This window comes from Python bivittatus, unplaced genomic scaffold, assembly GCF_059951505.1.
Source record: "Python bivittatus isolate LINGU-HERP-01145 unplaced genomic scaffold, Pbiv_v1 ctg000440_np1212, whole genome shotgun sequence".
Taxonomy (NCBI): domain Eukaryota; kingdom Metazoa; phylum Chordata; class Lepidosauria; order Squamata; family Pythonidae; genus Python; species Python bivittatus.
Window position 1 is genome coordinate 6,217,221 of NW_028277063.1, and position 16,269 is coordinate 6,233,489.

Below are 16,269 nucleotides of genomic sequence, written 5' to 3' on the forward strand. Positions count from 1 at the left end.
ATTTCAATTTTGTCTATTCCAACCATGATTTGGTGTTCTGGGGCTGCAAAGGCGTGTCTGTAATGGGTAGATGGAATGATCTTGAGGAACAGGAGGAAGAGCCACTACCAAGATAGCGGTCAGCTAAAAGAAACCTGAGTCCAGGCCAGAACTGTAACCTGAAAAAGTATCACAGACAAGACCTGTCAGCCCTTTGAGGCAGACCAGACTAGGAAAACAAAGTGATGAATACTAAAACTACTTTTATTATAAGGTTTCACTAACAGAATCTTGCAAGTCTGAATATCCCCCCCCCCCCATCTTCGTGAGACCTAAGGAGGGTCAAGTCTGAGACTCTCAAATTCATTTCTGCCTCTGACTCAAATGTCTTTTATCTGACCATTCTCTTGGTTGTGGCTCTTCCTCCTGCTCCTCATGGTTATTCCCACTGCCCATTACAAGACCCTCCCTAGTTCTCACAAAGATAAAGAGAGGGAGGGGGGAAATGCATTCAGATTTGCAAGATTCTGCTACTATAATCTTATAATAAAAGTAGTATTAGCCTGCATGACTTTGGTTTCCTAGTCTGGTCTACCTCGGAAAGGCTGACAGTGCCTGGGAACAGTAGACAGTAGCCTGCCCCTGCTAGCGATCAATATGCCTACCCAGAAATTCAGTTCAGAGTTGTCCATGATCTTCCACCTGCAACCAGCTGAAGTAGCTGCTCATGGAGGCAATGATCAGAAGAGAGGAGTAAATAATAAATTAATAATTCTTGCTCCCAGCCCTACCGCCCTTCTGCAAGGCTGGATCTTGAACATATGCCCCAAGTTTTCTTGATCACAGCTTGGTATACTGAAATCATATCTCTGATTGTTTCCTTTCCCAGTCCAAAGGGGTATATGAGAAGGTTGGTGAAGCCACTGAAACTGCCCTTACCTGCTTGGTTGAAAAGATGAATGTCTTCAACACTGATGTCCGGAATCTCAGCAAAGTGGAACGTGCCAATGCCTGCAACTCAGTAAGTCCATGCTGCCCCCAAGAACTGACCCTCATCAAAGTCCAGTATTGCTCTGTCCCTGATCTCAGCCAGGTCCCCCTCCACTACAGAGTTGAAGCTCATGCAATGTGCTTTCAGGCCACAATATTCACTGTTCATATTGCTGTTCTCAAGACCCATTTAGAGATTCCCCCAGGCTCTGTTGTGAAATAGGTCTGGGATGCAGAGGCACTGCTCTATGGAGCACAGGAGGAACACAACAGGAGCAAATGTGTTTGTGTTAGAGGCTTGCTGTAGGGTGAGAAAGGAAGTTGATTCTCTGGAGTTGTAACTCTCAAAGTGCCATTTCCCCCTCTTTTTTGTAACTTGCCAATTCTGCCTTGGAATGGACGTCACACAAGTGGAGTTTGATGAACTGAATTATAGTTCATGAAAGCTGATGCTATAATAAATCTTAGTTGTTAAGCTACCACTAGCCTTTTGCTATTCTAGCTGCTACTGACTTACGCAGCATCACCTGGAAGCTGATAAATAATTTATTTTGCTTGTTAAGTACTCAAAAATGTATTGTTTTCTTGCAATCTTAACACCCATCTCTGATGATCCTCTCCAAGTGTATTTGTGCCACTGCTATAGCTCCAAAAAGATGATTATTCTCACATTACATTATTTCCAGAGATGGCTATGCCCTCTAGATGTGTTGGGCTAATACAGGAAAACCGGTCCAGTATATTTGGAAGACCACTTGCTTGGAGAAAATCACTCTACTACTATTCTTTCACCTCATTCATTTGCTGTGGTTTTCCTGGCTGGTAAGCAAAGTAAAGTTTAACTCTCTTTTTCTCCCTCTGCAATACATTTCCTCAGGTGATCAAACAACTCATGAAGAAGGAATTCACCCTAGAGTTCTCTCGTGACAGGAAGTCCATGTCTGTCTATTGCTCCCCAGCCAAAGCTTCCCGGGCGGCTGTTGGTAACAAGATGTTCATCAAGGTCAGCAGTACACTTCCCTGTGTCCTGTCTCAGTGGTCACAAAGCCGCTAATCCAAGTTTAATTAATTAGTTGTAGTTGACTTTTCTCTGAGGAGACCAAGTGTCAACATGACTCCTCATTTTATCCTTGCATAGCAATTCTGGAGGGTAAGTTTGGCTGAGAAGTGGTGATGGGTCCAAGATCACCTAGAGAGCTTAATAACTTACAGAAGGGGCTTAAACCATGGTTTAAATCTAAGAATGCAACTCTTACACTATACGGGCACAATCCAAAAGATTTCTTCCTGTACCTCTTTCCCAATCCCATGAAATGCTTCCCTTTCCTAACTTTGAGTTTAGAATCTTAGTTCAAAATAGGTATGATGAGGGGACATCATTTTGCTTCTGTTCTGTTTACATATAAAGGGGAGATGGTTCAGGCCTTTGTTAATTTAGAGAAAAGGGAATATATACCAAATCCGTTAAAGAAGAAAAGACTGAGTATATACAAATGGTAGCTGCTCATGTGGAACTTAGCTTGGCATCAAACTTAGCCTGGAATCTTTCCATGGGCTATCATATCAGAGAGAAGACTAGGCTACTCTCCTTTTTCCTGTAGCTAGTTTTATATGTGTAGAGTTTTGTTTTTATTTGTACAGAGTTTTCCCCTATTGAAAGGAAAAGGGGAGATAATGGATAGACTTTCCAGGAGGAGGTTCACCTCCTGCAGTCATAAAGCCCAGTGATGGACATTCAGATTACTATTTCTATTACTTACTCTTCCCCCTGAAGAGAAAGAGCACTTCTATGCTAAAGTTTTACTATCTGATCCAGACTGTTATACCTTGCTTGCTATTCTATCCACTTTCTCCTCCAGTCGCAATGCTGGCTACTTTCATTTTCTCTTCACAGGGTGCCCCCGAGGGTGTGATTGACCGTTGTAACTATGTTCGTGTGGGCACCACGCGTGTTCCCCTCACCGCCAATATTAAGGACCACATATTGGGAGTCATCAAAGAGTGGGGCACAGGACGGGATACTCTCCGTTGCTTGGCGTTGGCCACCCGTGACACCCCACCAAAGAGAGAAGACATGTTTTTAGAAGATTCCACCAAATTTGTTGATTATGAGGTAAAACTGAGAGTGAATCAGTGGTGGTAGTTTATTAAGGCTATAGAGCCAAGAGGATCTGCATTAGGCATTAGAATTGAAAAACATTTAGGAAAAACAGACTAACAAGCAATATTTATTCTAATCTAGGCTTGTTTATTTTTTACCACATTTCAAATGCTGTTTAATTTGAAGATTGTGTGTACATTTTTAGCCTAAATTACCACGTGGACAGTTGTCTTAAAATGTATTTAGTGGGCTGTATATTTCATACTGCCCCTGAAATGATTTTTTAATTTATTTTCATCATTTCTTTTTTAAGAGGTCCCTGACCCTGGAAGCTGATCTTGGTGTTTTGAAAGAGTAACAAATGAATTTATGTATTATCACTGCATTTTTAACATGAGCAAGTGTGTATAGGGAGAAATGCTGAAAAAAAAAACTTGATTGGCTTTAGATACTATATAGCTTCATATGGGGATGCCCTGTGTCAATGACCCTTAAACTTTTACCAGAAGTCTTGGCAGCAAAAACGGAAGGGGGGCGGTTCATTTTTAGTCACATGAGAGCAATTCCTTCATCTCAGACCTCTGTCTCTTGGGAACTCTGAAGACAAAGGAGCCAAGGAAGCCTGAAAGTGTTGGAATTCATACACATGAATAGTGTGCTCGTACAACTATATATTCACCCATGGTTTGTTTAACCCTGGTTTACTGAATACATCTGCCTACTTCCTGCAAGGCACTGAACCATAAACCCTGGTTTTTAAGTCACACTGGCTGATATAAGGCACTAAAACAAAAACAGGCAACTGACATTTTGGTTCAGCATATTGTGTGAACCCAGCTACAATAAAGGGGGAACCAACCACTTCCTGCCTTTCTCTGTCCCTGGTTTATCTCCCATGAACTTTTCTCTATTTTATTTTCTCTATTTATTCTCTATAAATAGACCTAAATTTCTCTAGGAAATCCCCCCTGCTCCCACTTGCAGCTTTTACAGATAATTTGGTAAAGATAGGTAAGTGGGACAAAAAGGCACCCTTCAGAGGCGTCTGTGGGACGTCTGTCTGTCTGTGGGTATGTGTGAAGTCAGGATAAATAACACAAGCAGAGTTGGTTGACATGACACGAGCTCTGCCCCTTTTGTAGGTGCATCATTATTGTCCCAGATGTATCAAGGGGCGGAGCCGGTGGCATGAGACTTCCTCCATCTTTTGGACAGTACAACTTCCATCACCTTTATGGCCACTGGTCATTGTGGCTAGCGAGTACAGGAATTGCCTATAGCTCTACAGGGAACAAGGCAGGGAAAACTGATGTAACATGTAACCATGTTCTGACACAGTCTTGAAAATTGCCATTTACCTGAGAAGTGTAAGGAAGCAAAGTGTACCTATATTAGGATTTATTTTAAGCCCACCCTTTCTCCAAGAAGCTTAGGTTGGCATATACCACTCTTCTCCTGCCTATCTGAACAACTGCCCTTTTTGTATATGTGGAGATTTGGATCCAGTTCTCCCCCGAAGCCACTATGTTATAGCAGATCTCTATAATGGAAAGTATTATTTATTCATTACTTTAGCTTACTGTATATGCTGCTCCATTTTTGGAGCATTTTCCATTTTCCAGACTGAGCAGCTTCCAAATAACGACATAAATTACAATATATAAAAAAAATCAGTAACATGCATCATAAAATCCTGATGTGTCACCATTTGAGCAACAGAATCTTCAAGTATCCCCAGATGCCTCTTTGAAAAGATAACAGAGAATTCAGCTTGAACTTTATTTATCTTTATTGCAAACATTCCAGCCTTTGACATGGTATAAACTTTATATAACAATTAGGTGGTGGTTATCTATTGAAAGGGTGTGTGGGCTAGTAGATTCCACAGACTGGCTTGTAATCTCTTTTGACCTCTTCTGACCTGCCTGCTCTTCACAGATGGACCTGACCTTTGTGGGCTGCGTGGGGATGTTAGATCCTCCCCGCAAGGAAGTGTCGGGATCCATTGAACTGTGCCGCGAAGCTGGCATCCGCGTCATCATGATCACCGGCGACAACAAAGGCACAGCTATTGCCATCTGTCGCCGCATCGGCATCTTCGGTGAAAATGAGGAAGTGACCGGCAGGGCCTACACTGGCCGGGAGTTCGATGACTTGCCCTCTGCTGAGCAACGGGAAGCCTGCCGAAGAGCTTGCTGTTTTGCACGGGTTGAGCCCACACATAAGTCAAAGATTGTGGAGTTCTTGCAGAGCTTCGATGAGATCACTGCCATGGTGAATAGATGGGAACATACTTGGCAGGGCACTGCCCACTAGGTCTGGATTACTGAATGGGCGCTGGGGAAATTTAGTAAAAGCTGTATGATTTATTTACATTTTTGTAGCCTGCTCTTCATTAAAAAGAACAAAACCCAAACATGCAGTTTATAAAAGAAATGATCATTCCCCCATCTGGGTGCAGTGAGTAAAGTGTGTCAGTTTTCCATTATGTGAACAAACAAGTTTCTCTTTTTATTGGTCCTAATTTCAGCTATTTAGGGGAAAAGGCGTTTCTGTGTTTCTCCCTCTTCACTAGTTTGATCTGAGGATTAATTAACAAGAGAGGACCATATCTCATTTCTACACCAAACTTTTAAAAATGTATTGTTGCATAGAGGCAAACCACTGTACAGTTAAAAGAGTCAGGAATCAAATTGAACAAAATTATAATAAAATTTAAAATAAATGAGAATTAAAATAACAGAGCCCTGTTATTTTGAGCAGGCGCTCTGCAGGAGCATGATATCACTAGAAAGCCCCAAGGAACACTTTAGGGTTTCCCTTCAGGAATTGCTCATTTAAGCTGCTTTCATCTGCATCTTTTCAGCACTTTTCTGAGATGGAGAACCATCTAGTGATGCTATAATGTGCCTCACCAAGGGGGATTGATCAGCCTTGGAACTTGAGGTTCTCCAGCATTTCCTTATTTGTATCTCAGTTAATTCCCCATCTCCTTTCCTCTCTTTCTCTCTCTCTCTCTTTCTGTCTCCTGATAGACCGGTGATGGTGTAAATGATGCTCCAGCTCTGAAGAAAGCTGAAATTGGAATTGCCATGGGCTCTGGTACTGCTGTGGCTAAGACTGCCTCTGAAATGGTCTTGGCAGATGATAACTTCTCTACTATTGTGGCTGCGGTGGAGGAAGGCCGGGCCATCTACAATAACATGAAACAATTTATTCGCTACCTCATCTCCTCTAATGTGGGTGAGGTTGTCTGGTAAGGGGCTTCACCCACTCTCACTTGGCCAGCTTCAACATTAAGCTAGGTTGTCTGGAAAATGGTTTTGCACAAGGTTGGATAAATACTGATTAAAAATTGCGGGGAGATCTGCCCCCCTGAGGTGATGATGATGTCACAGGTTCCTGTCTTCCCTAGAGTTCTTGGATCTCCTCACCTTTGTCTTTCTTCTCTGCATCTCCCCCTTCCAGTATCTTCCTCACAGCTGCCCTTGGTCTCCCTGAAGCCTTGATCCCTGTGCAGCTGCTGTGGGTGAACTTGGTGACTGATGGGCTTCCAGCCACTGCCTTGGGTTTCAACCCCCCTGATTTGGACATCATGAACAAGCCCCCTCGTAGCCCCAAGGAGCCCCTGATTAGTGGTTGGCTCTTCTTCCGCTATATGGCCATTGGAGGTAATTGCTTCCCCCCATAGCTGTTGCCTTGGCCTAGCCTTGGACCTATATCATATATGCTGGCCCTATATTCTAACCGTGAATCCAAGTCTGCATCTTCATCCTTGTCTTACATGATCTAACAGTAATCTCAGCTCAGCAATCTCTATCATCTCCAAATCCCCAGGCAAGCACCAATCTTCTGCTTAATCCAGATTGGTACAATTGGGCTATCTTTGGTAGTATTCATCAATAAATTGCACTTTATTCATCTATATTATTATATTTTTGCATACAGAGCCATTTGGCTAGAGCAACATATTCATTCACCAAATAAACAAACAAAAAAGAAACCCACCCAGCCATTTCATTCCAGTTTCTGAGTAGGTCATCCTTGGGGACACCCCTTTCTGCTATCACTGGCTTTTCCTTTGCTCACAATAACCTTTCTTTCTTGTTTTGCCCACAGGATACGTCGGAGCGGCCACTGTTGGTGCTGCTGCTTGGTGGTTCTTATATGCAGAGGATGGACCTGGTGTGAACTACCATCAGTTGGTGAGTTTTGATTGCTCTAGGTTGTGGGAGACAAGAACAGGAGTATTATATGAGGAGTGAAGGATTTCATAACACAGGAAAGCCCTGTTCAGTTTTCATCTTGCTTTCTCCCATTCTTCCTTTCTTCTCCTAGTCCCATTTCATGCAATGTTCAGAAGATCACCCTTCCTTTGAAGGCTTGGACTGTGAAATCTTTGAGTCTTCTGTCCCCATGACTATGGCTTTGTCTGTCCTGGTCACCATTGAGATGTGCAATGCGCTCAACAGGTAAAATGGAGGATTATGAAGGCCATGGCTTCATACACATGGTACAGCCTTGGAAGTTTTTCGCTAGCATTACTCCCTGCTTTGTTCCCACCCCATGCAAGTCTTACCTTTTCTCTGATTTCCAAACTGTGCAGGATGATGGGGAAGGACAAATCAATGTTCTCTCTAAAGATAATTCAAAATCCATATTCCAAAAAAGGAATATTAGAGATTCAGCTTTAATTCAGCTCTTTAGCAATGTGCAAAACCTATATTTCAAGTTGACTTAACATTTGATACAAAACACCAGCCATTGCAAATATGTAAGGCAGTATAATTTTTGCAACAGTATAGGTAACCAAGGAATGATATATCAGAAGAATAACATTATAAGACACCCACTTCTCATCTGTCATGGACATGTCTTCACAATAGAAGAAGGGCAGCCTGCTGAAGCTTGCCAAGGTTAATTAGCACAAAGCAGTGCTTTTCCAGCTATCGCAGCAGAATTATTGCCATGCAACAAAGACAAGTATCCTTAATTTAAAAATCTACTTTTTTGAGTAATGAATTCATGTTTTACTGTTCAGAAGGAAGGGCAAAGAACAAGTGCCTCCAATCACTAGATCTCCATTTCTGATCACGGGTTTCATAGTCATAAAGATGTTGATTTAAATGAAGTCTGAGATTAACTGAATTCTGCATCCAAATTGAAATACTGTGTTCTTGCACTTCCACAATCCTCAGATGTACCCATTTGTTAACTGCCAGGGCTGGGACCTTCCAAGCAGAGCTGAGAGCTATCTAATTAACCCTTTGCTCAAAGGAGAGTTGCTCAAATCTTGTGTATCTAAAAATTGCTAGCCATGTTTAAAGAACTAGCCACTATATATCTGCACTGTCTGATTATTTAAGGCTGAGGGCTCTCAGTTCAAAAACACAGTAGAAATTATAACTCTGATTTAATTTCCCATTTTTCTCTCCCATACAGCCTTTCAGAGAACCAGTCCTTGATACGGATGCCCCCCTGGGTGAACATCTGGCTTCTGGGATCCATCTGCCTTTCCATGTCTCTGCATTTTGTCATCCTTTATGTTGATCCCCTGCCTGTAAGTAGTGACCACATTCTTGATCTGTGAGGGCTAGGGAACGCTTTTGGATTCAAAGGTAAAAAGGGGCCATGGAGTCTGCAGGGGTGCAAATAAAGCAATACCTTCCTTCAACTCTTTAAAGCAACTGCATCATTTCCTGAATCATGTGGCACCTAAAGAGGACAACTGCATGATCACAGGAAAATGCATAGCTGTTTTAGAGAGTGGCAGATGGGTGCTAGATTCATGCCTCTGCGCGAACCTTTTTGCCTTCAAATCTGAGGCATGGCATAGCCCAAATGGCTAGGGGACTGCAGTCCCAATTCCTGCTGAAATCTACAGAAATTAAGAAGGGGATTGTGCAAATCCTTTGAAAAAAAATAACTCAGAACACACAGCAGTATGCGTGAAGCACCTCTTTTCAAATCATTCAAACAGCTGCATTTTTTCAGGCTTGCACAGCTGCTCCAGAAACTGCTTCTGGTTGCTTCTTCATGTGTTGCATGCACAACCATCTCTGTTTTCTGGGGAAAATAACAGGTGAAGCAACTATGCATACACACCCACATGGAAACATCTTGAACAGTTTGAAAAGAGATGCTTCAAGTGTTCTCCCATTCATTCCAGAATACCTCTTTCAAAGGATTCCTACTTGCTCAAAATAACAAGTCCCATTTATTTTAGTAAAACCTAAATCCAACCTTTAATCAGGATTCAGCCAATTATATCTAATTTTAGCCTATGACTTGTCATTTTAGTACATACTTTGACTATGACTTGAAAGGAAGAAGAAAATATATACTTCTCCTGGTACTCAGATTGAACCATTGACTTCTCCATTGTTGTTCTTGTGCTTTCCAGATGATCTTCAAACTGACACACTTGGATTTGCACCACTGGCTCGTGGTGCTGAAGATATCCATACCTGTCATCCTTCTGGATGAATGTCTCAAATTCATTGCCCGGAACTATCTGGAGCGTAAGCCTCCCTAACCTACCTTATTTTCCCACTCCCTTGCCTTTTCCTTCTTACTGGAATCAGATTTCCCAGATGGAATCCATAAAAAAAATTGTCAAGTTGGAGAAGATAAGAAATGGAATGTCCCCTCCCTTCTTATCTTTCCTTTTGTAATTTTTTCCTGCCTTCCTCTGATATTTCCTCTGATGGTCTATAATTCCCATCTGCACTTGTCCAGTGCGGCTCATCTTTAGATATAGGATTCGGTGCTTGGTGGTCACTTGCATTCCTTCCAGATGAACTCCTTGGAGCTCATGCAGATGCATGAGCATTTGATATCAGTACCAAGGAATGTGCAGTTCTGATAAAGGCAATGACAGAGTTCCTTTTGTCAAGCTGTGGAGTTGCCCCTGGGCATTTGGTTTCTCTTTTCAGATCTGAGGTTAAAATAGGTCCTGCTGGACCAGAGGAAGCACAAATGCAGATGGAAACTGTCTGGGAGTTCTGGGTAACAAGGTATAGGGAAAGAGGGAGAAGAAACAGTGGTTTACATAATCAGTATTCTAAAGAGTTCTCCAACCTTTGTGGGTTGCTAATCATTCATTCATCTATTTCTACCTACTCATTCCATCCAGACTAATCATCTTTTCCTCTTCTTGTGAACTTCCTTCCTAATTTCTCTTAACTCTGGTTTCTTTTATCCTTTCCTGTAGCATAAACTCCTTCCCCCTCTATTCTCCTGTATCCTGCCTCCCAGGTATCTTACTGTACAACCCTTCATCGCATGCCTTGTTTGTTCTCTGGCTACTCTCTCATATCTGTCTGTTCATCTATGCAGGAAAATAGGCAATATCTGTGGGGAGCTGGGGAAAATGTCTCCTTTTTGCTTGGACAGTCTGTTTGCTGCAGCTGGAATTATCCAGGAAACTAGGGCCCAGCCACATGGCTTATAGGACAAGAGACAGAAAATGCTTCCCTGAAAGATAATTATTCCAAGAAGTATCTTTTCTTCATGAAATGTTTGGTTCATAATAATCTGATCAGCGCAGGTCTACACATTGTACAAATTCAGCTTCCTAATGGAATGCAGGGATGGCCATGGCAATTGTAAATGTTATATTTTGAATTCTCACAGAGCAGACTGAATTTCCAAAGGGTTTCAAATTTAGCATTTTGAAGATGGTGGGACTAACACATCTGCCAAGGAATCTTTGTATATCTGCCTAGAAAACCTCAAATATTGCAGAGGATATAGAGCCATTTCTAATCCACTGATCTTCACAGAATAGGTTGGAGCCTGATTTAACTAAGATGACCAGCCAGTGGCCTTATAGTGTACATATATAATGTGAATATAGGATTAATCAGAAAGTGTATCCTCATTCTCCTCTTCCTTCACCTTCTGCTTCATCCCTGATGAAGCATATATGCATAATATTGAATAACAACGGATTTGTGGTGAACAGAGAAGGAGGAAAGATACAAATATTAACCTATTTTACTGATTGTTTCCTATCTCCATCCACTGAAACTCTAGAAATTGTAGTTTGGTTCATGTGCCAAGATACACAGTTGTGCAAAATTACAATCCCAAGCATTTGTTAGAAGACTGCTAAACCAGTACATCTATAGTGTTGCTATAGAGAGTAGGGAAGATGACCTTGACAGAGATATGCAAGATTCGTTTCTAGAGCAACAAGGGGTGAAACATATTTTAAGTTCACAACGGACAGATAATATTTGGAAGTGGTTTAGATGGACCACTCTTTAATTCACTGAACTATAAGAAAGGAAAGGAGGTACAGCACAATCAGACTTGCAAGATTGATGTCAGCCCCACTAGGTAGACCAGACCGAGAAATCAACTCCACAGGAAGACAAAAATTATCTTTATTGAGATTGGCTATACTAACAGAATCTTGCAGGTCTGATTGTGCTATACCTCCTCCTGTTTTTTATAGTTCACTAAATTAGGGAGGTGTCTGTCTAAACTACTTCCGAATATTATCTGTCTGTTGTGCACTTAAAGCCTGTTTCATCCCCCCGCCCCCCCATCACCCTGGTGACAGATCTTATGTATCTCTGTCAAGGTCATCTCCCCTACTCTCTACAACTGCTATATGTAAGACAGGTAAAGGAGAAAAAGGGGCATTTTTTTAACATTAAAACTGGCCCCTGCAGGAATGGCCATCACTATTTCTTATGACTCTTCTGTAGTTCCTGGGTTGCAGAGGAAGCTCAGTAGGAAAACCTGCCTGGGTTTACTGATACTCCCTTTGAGGAACTCCTTAGAAACTTCCAAAGAATCCTAGGGTTGTTCAAAATATAGTTTTGAAACCACTGAATAATTCATGGAGTCCTTTCAATAAAGACAGGGGATAACTTTCAGTGCAAACACTTTTGCAACCATTTTATCTTTTGGATTCTATGAACCCCCTAATACCACATTCTAAATTGCACTTCAGTTAGTTGGACCCTTTCCTACATTGTGCCTTTCCGGCCCGTTCTTGGTCTTGGTGCCCTTTTAAAGATGCTTCTGACTTCATTGCGTTTAGCTGAATGAGACAATAGACTTGGATTTACCTTTGTTTGCACGGAAGTCTTTTCTGCTTTTCACGGGCTTCCTGACTGTGCCTAGCTGTCTTTATTGCCCTTGTGTCATGCTTAGGCAAATGTCTTATTTGAGTCATTGCTTGACCCCACATTTGCTGGACAGCAGAGGGGAGATGCTCCTTCTGTGAGCCTGCTGCTTTTGGTGTCGCCAGTTTCTTCTTAAGAGGTGGGTGAGGATGCTTGGGTTAAGCTGTAGAGAAAGAATGATGTTGTGTGGGGGGTGAGCTTTTCTGCCCTGGGGTTAGCATGCATGAAACCAGGACAGTGAACATCCCAAGGTTTGTTGACTTCTCCCTAAGGCTCCAACGCTACACATGCTTCCCAGGAAGCAAGTGTCACTCAGTGCATAAAATTAGATCTCAGTCAGTAGACCTATTTGGGGCCTGATTATAATGCAATATATTATAATAATCTTCCAAGGGAGATATTATGAACATTCCCAATACTGCATTTCACCCACAATGCAAGATAATGTAGTGGGCGATAGAATGGGTAGACAATGGCGGATTCATTTCAGCTCACCAATCCCCCACCCTCCCACCTACAAATACCACACATACCCAGCACGTTGAAAATGTTTTTCCCCCGTTGGGCTCCTGCCTCCTTGAAAATGTGAGCCAATCTGGGGAAGAAAATTGGACATATGGGATGGAGGGGGATGTAGAGTGAAATTGGAGGATGCTAGGGGGATTAAGCATCCCTTCCTGATGCATTCTCCATTTTCTCAGCAAATACAGAATTGCGATCATAACTGTGTTGATATGATTTCTAATGTGGCCTCTCCCTTGGCAATTAGCATATAGTTTGGCATAGCCTATCTATCTATCTATCTATCTATCTATCTATCTATCTATCTATCTATCTATCTATCTATCTATCTATCACATTTCTATACCCCCACAATCAGAAGACTCTCAGCAATACCCAACACAATCCAAGATAAAATATCTATGATACTCATGTAAGTAATTTGCAACTTTTAAATCAACATCAAAAATTTCAAAAAATATTGATCCATATGATAACATCAATTCATTTAAACCATGAGAGTCCCCTAGGAAAGCTTCATTTTTATCAATTTCTGGAAGGTAATTCACGTCAGGATAAGTCTCACCTCTAGAGGAAAGCTATTCCATAGTCTGGGGACCATAACAGAAAAACACCTTCTGGTCTCAGCCTCCCTGACTTCAATGAAGTGTGGGATCAGCAGCAGCTGTTCCTGGGATACACGAATCAGACGGGTCAATTCTGGCTGGAGAAGGTGGTCCTACAAACAACACAGCACCAAGCCATGTAGGGCTTTATAAATTTAAACCAGCCCTTTAAATTCCACCTAGAAACCTCTAATAGAAGAGAATATTTGTAGCTCAGGATCAAACTCAGGGCTGAAGAGTTCTTGGTGCTCTCTGAACTTGGTTGTTTGCTTGCAGACGTTTCATTACCCAACTAGGTAACAACATTAGCGCCAGTGAGTGTGGGGTTTACTGCCTGTTTATATGCAGTATCAGACAGAAAACAGTTCTCTAATCAAGGAACCACCCAGAGGAAACTAAACAGCAAATGCCACACACTCACACTGATGATGCTACCTAGTTGGGTAATGAAACATCTGCAAGCAAACAACCAAATTCAGAGAGCACCAAGAACTCCACCTAGAAACCTGTTGGCAGCCAATGCAAAGCCTACTGCACTAATAATAATAATAATAATAATAATAATAATTATTATTATTATTATTATTATTATTATTATTTATATGATACCCAACTCTTAGCAGGAAGTGTGTTCTATGAATTCAGTCTTAGACTTCATCTAAGTCAATGCAAACTGAATGAAATGTAAACCATACCATAGTTCCCAGTTGATTCTTAAACCAGTTCTATGAATTTTGGAATATCTTGGGTCCTTGAGTCTCCAGACAGGGCAAAATAAATAAAATAAATATAAATACAGGAGGAGGCAAGATTAGATAATTCTAATTTTGTTTAATTGGGTTGTTAAACACTGAGTTGTGGTACGCGCTCTCTCAAAACTTACTTTAATGTCAGAGCCACAGGCAATATTCAGGAAGAAGAGAGTGCTTTTGAGCATATCCTGAATAGATTGCTGTTCCCCCTGAACACCAAGTCAGACTCATAAATCTGGAATTAAAAGACTATGTCATAGCACTTCTTTTTAGACATGATTGTATATCTCCTGATAACTTTCTAAACAGAACACTGGGCACTGCGTTATGAATCTTCTTCTTAGGAGTCTCTCTAGTCCTAAGACAGTGCACAGGCCATTTTTCTCCAACCTGGCATCCTTCAGTGAGGCATCTACAATATTTCAATCTATTTATTTAAAACATTCACTAGATTCCATGACAGCAGACAGCAGAAATATAAGATATTAAAGTATACCATGGAACAGTGAGAATATTATATAGTAAAAAGAGAATTAAAAATATACGAAAGGCAAAAACATTTCTCAAAAAGATTGGAGGGGAAGAAAATACCAGACACATGTCTCTAAGGAAGGAATTCATAAATGGAGACACTGCACTTAAATACCCTCAACAAATACCAAGGAGTGCAAATTCTTGCTAGGGTTTATTGTGATTATTGGAAGAGGAAGAAAGCTCAAAACAATTGAGTGCGTGGAATCATGTGCCCCACGCTCATGGGATTTTGGTATGCCTTCTCCAGTCAGAAGGTGTGGGTTTCTCCAACGGGATGTAGAAGACAGATCTGGCTGCTCGAGATCTGTCTCATAATCAGTTAAAGGCACAAATGCCTACTAGGGGTAGAAAATGACAGCAGGAACAATATCAGCTATTTGCTAAAGATTATGTGCCATTTGCTTTTGGATTTCTGACCAGGAAGATAAGTGAGGCGAGTTCCATCATGCCTTCTGCATCCAACCCAATCACAGACTGATTTTTGCAAGAATTAGTTCTAGGTGGTTCATCTCGCTTGCAGTGTGGATTTCTTCATTCTCTGCCCTTTATTCTTTATTTTCTCCCCCACCCCCTTTTTTACAGACAATTTAGAAGAAAGGAAGTGAACCTTTGAGTCATCATGGAAATAACCTCGTCGTGCCCAACCGTGAAGATCTGCCCACTTCCCAAACCTCACTGCCTTGTCATCTGCCCCCATCTCTGCTTCTGTGCCCCTCTGTTATTTAATAGCGTCTTTCTTCCCCCTTAATCCCTCTGTGCTAGTGGGACAGCTAGTGTGGGCCACAATGCTGGCATTTGCCATGCCGTGTTCCCTGCCAGCTGCTTCTCTACCCAACCCACAAACATCACCAGCTACTCGGCTTCTGTACATTTTGAGCCACCTGCCTTCCCTTGCCTTTGCACACACACACACACACACACACTGTCCCAACTGCTTTCCGCATTAGTGACCACACTATGTTCGTTCCTTCCTTTTCTCATGACTAGAACCCACCTCAAGCCAAGGGCTGGATTTTTTAATGCACACATAAACAGAAGGAAACATTTTGTTAGGAAAAACAAACAAATGAAACTCCTCAACTTGGAGGAAATTAAGAGATTCTTCTAGCTGCTTATTTATTGATATTAAAGAATAAACTCTTAACTGTATTAAATATTTCTGGCTTTTCTCTTATTGCTGTGGCCTACTGGGGAGTGGCAGAGACTGATTCTCTTCTAATACAGTATATACGGAATTGCTAATCTGAAACCGGCTGGGATCACATTTCAAATAAATCAAAATTTATTTAACATGACAAACTGGATACACCATAATTGGCTGGGTTTGCACAACATTCTGACAGCCACCCCCAACTTGGGTACCCTCCAAATATGTCAATTTCATGAACTCTCTAGCTTACAACAGCGGTTATGGCCTAACCGCCAAAATTCTCAACAATGTCTGTGCTGGCTGGAAAATTCCAAATATAAGGAAAAGCCCAAATATAAGGAAGTTGCCAACTTGGAAAATTCTGAACTAGAGGGTACCCAGGTTAGGAAAATGGCAACTCTAAGCCATAAATCATAATCAAAACCCAAACAAACTATATTATAACAAAGCATATTAGGTGAATTAGACCACAGAACTGTAGCAAGCAGTGTGTATT

At 41.5% G+C, this 16,269-nt stretch overlaps 1 protein-coding gene across 1 annotated transcript in view; it reads left to right on the plus strand.

The window, feature by feature from the left end:
- Positions 1–15,748, plus strand: part of ATP2A1 (ATPase sarcoplasmic/endoplasmic reticulum Ca2+ transporting 1) — a 32,335-nt gene extending 16,587 nt beyond the window's left edge. The window contains exons 8-18 of the mRNA XM_025172075.2: positions 869–1,000; positions 1,847–1,972; positions 2,864–3,082; positions 5,009–5,344; positions 6,106–6,326; positions 6,539–6,741; positions 7,190–7,275; positions 7,409–7,542; positions 8,513–8,630; positions 9,474–9,591; positions 15,206–15,748. Coding sequence (XP_025027843.2) covers positions 869–1,000; positions 1,847–1,972; positions 2,864–3,082; positions 5,009–5,344; positions 6,106–6,326; positions 6,539–6,741; positions 7,190–7,275; positions 7,409–7,542; positions 8,513–8,630; positions 9,474–9,591; positions 15,206–15,228 — 1,716 coding nt within the window. The 3' untranslated portion in view covers positions 15,229–15,748. The remainder of the gene's footprint in view (positions 1–868; positions 1,001–1,846; positions 1,973–2,863; positions 3,083–5,008; positions 5,345–6,105; positions 6,327–6,538; positions 6,742–7,189; positions 7,276–7,408; positions 7,543–8,512; positions 8,631–9,473; positions 9,592–15,205) is intronic.
- Positions 15,749–16,269: the final 521 nt, after the last annotated feature.